The sequence below is a fragment of the Lolium perenne genome, chromosome 4, assembly GCF_019359855.2.
Source record: "Lolium perenne isolate Kyuss_39 chromosome 4, Kyuss_2.0, whole genome shotgun sequence".
NCBI lineage: Eukaryota > Viridiplantae > Streptophyta > Magnoliopsida > Poales > Poaceae > Lolium > Lolium perenne.
In genome coordinates this window covers 243,357,225-243,359,399 of record NC_067247.2, presented here as the reverse complement: position 1 = coordinate 243,359,399, position 2,175 = coordinate 243,357,225, and the positions used below count along the sequence as shown (strand labels likewise).

Below are 2,175 nucleotides of genomic sequence, written 5' to 3'. Positions count from 1 at the left end.
CGTTATATAGGACTGTTTCATATAAATTTGCATTTTAGCGAACCTTTTACTAAAATCAACAATTTAATTAACATTTGCCCATTCACTTCACACCCTTACACCGAAGGTGAGATCGTTTATCCTTCAAGAGAAAATTAGGATTAGAGTTCATAAGATAAAATCACATGTTTGGGAAAAAGTTAGTAAAATTCGGAAACATTGAAGCAATTAGGAATGAAAAAGTATCAGTTTTTAGAAGCAACATATATCAATGTAAAAAAATTCTTTTTGTAGCAACGTACATAAAGATATTGAACTAGTTCATCTAGTCTCATGGCAAACTCCCTAGTCCCTCCTCTAAACACCCCACTTCCCAATGGTTGGGAAACGCGCTGTGAAGACACACTCCATTTTGCTTTAGAAAAAATGGTTAACACACGCGATCTTCCCCATACTGTGCCCATCTTGGTCACGCGCATAGTATTAGCAGCATATGCTCCCACATATTCCACCTCCAAATCCCTTTCTTTGCTGGATCCCCTGCTCTAGCACCTAACCCCGCCGCACGCTTCGACTTGCTTGCCTGCCTATATTACTCTGCGCCTCAACGATCGATCTTATGGCTTCACTAATTCTCGCTGCGTAGACACTAAACAGCACAGCAGTTACAGACGCATTACCTTACCTACATAGGCGACGATGAAGTTCGGTAAGCGGCTGAAGAAGCAGATCGAAGAGAGCCTGCCGGAATGGCGCGGCCAGTTCCTGAGCTACAAGGAGCTCAAGCGCCGCGTTAACGCCGTCCCCTCTCCGTCCCTCGCCGCCGCTGCCACCGCCGAGGCCGAGTTCCTCGCCCTCCTCGACGCCGAGGTCGATAAGTTCAACTCCTTCTACCTCGAGCAGGAGGAGGAGTTCATCATCAGGCAGAGGGTACGCCTTCCTCGCACCGGCATGCGTGTCTTCAACTAACAGAGCCTCTCCCGGCAGTGTGCAAACATCTCATTCTCATTGTTGTTTCCTGTGGGCGCAGGAACTACAGGAGAGGATCCAGTGGGCGGCCGCTGCGAAGGCGGCGGCGCCGGAGGTCGAGCACGCGGCTGAGATCGCCCGCCTGCGGAGGGAGGTGGTCGACTTCCACGGCGAGATGGTGCTGCTCCTCAACTACAGCAGCATCAACTACACGGGCCTGGCCAAGATCCTCAAGAAGTACGACAAGCGCACCGGCGGCGTCCTCCGGCTGCCGGTCATCGCCAACGTGCTGCAGCAGCCCTTCTTCACCACGGAGCTCATCTCCAAGCTCGTCAAGGACTGCGAGGCCATGATGGAGGCCGTCTTCCCGCTCCCGCCGCAGCAGCTGGTGGAGCGCAAGGCGCTCGCCGTCGCAGAGCAGAGCATCTTCCGCAACACCGTTGCCGCGCTGCTCACCATGCAGGAGGTGCGCAGCGGCAGCTCCACCTACGGCCACTTATCCATGCCGCCCTTGACCCCAATGGCGGATTCCGACTGGCTGCTCCAGTCCTTCCAGCCGCCCTCACCATTGATCCCCACGTAGTGACTGACGATCGACACGCACACAATTAAAGCAATGTGTAATTTCCTTTGTCAGGAAATGCTCAAAAAAGCATGCAAATGTGTAATTGCCTGACAGCCTGCTTGTAATACTTCTTCATTTTGTCTCTTACACCAGTAGCTAGTATAGGACTTAATAACGTATTTACCATGTGAAATCAACACCCATATGTGTAATTGGCTGCATATAGCTTCTTTCTTCCCTTAATTTGACCTTCTCCTTCACTGAAGTGAACATTGTACTCTCATCGATCCAAAATGTAAAGTACTTCAGCCTTTTATCTTTCAAACATTTCTAACTTTGACACCATCTAGAAAAAAATATCTAAAGTATCATACTACTAGATTTATCCATAGAAAAAAATAGCGCGCTATTCCAACGCTAATAGCACGCTATAGCATATCTGGAGAGCCAACGCTACGCTATTTCGGCGCTATAGCGCGCTATTCGCGTTAATAGCACGCTATAGCATGCTAATAACGTATTTATAGACCCACACTATTTTGTTATAGCGCGCTATTTTTTCCTTAAATTTATCATGAAATAGCTTCTATAATTTGTACATAAATAAATGGTCAATGTATCGCTCTTTTTTCAGAGAGAGAGAGAGAGAGAGAGAGAGAGAG

At 48.4% G+C, this 2,175-nt stretch overlaps 1 protein-coding gene across 1 annotated transcript; it reads left to right on the top strand.

The window, feature by feature from the left end:
- Positions 1-443: 443 nt before the first annotated feature.
- On the top strand, positions 444-1,756 carry LOC127332437 (SPX domain-containing protein 5). The gene is made up of 2 exons (XM_051358735.2): positions 444-909; positions 1,010-1,756. The coding sequence occupies exons 1-2, from the start codon at positions 679-681 to the stop codon at positions 1,529-1,531; spliced, it is 753 nt and encodes a 250-aa protein (XP_051214695.1). The 5' UTR covers positions 444-678; the 3' UTR covers positions 1,532-1,756.
- Positions 1,757-2,175: the final 419 nt, after the last annotated feature.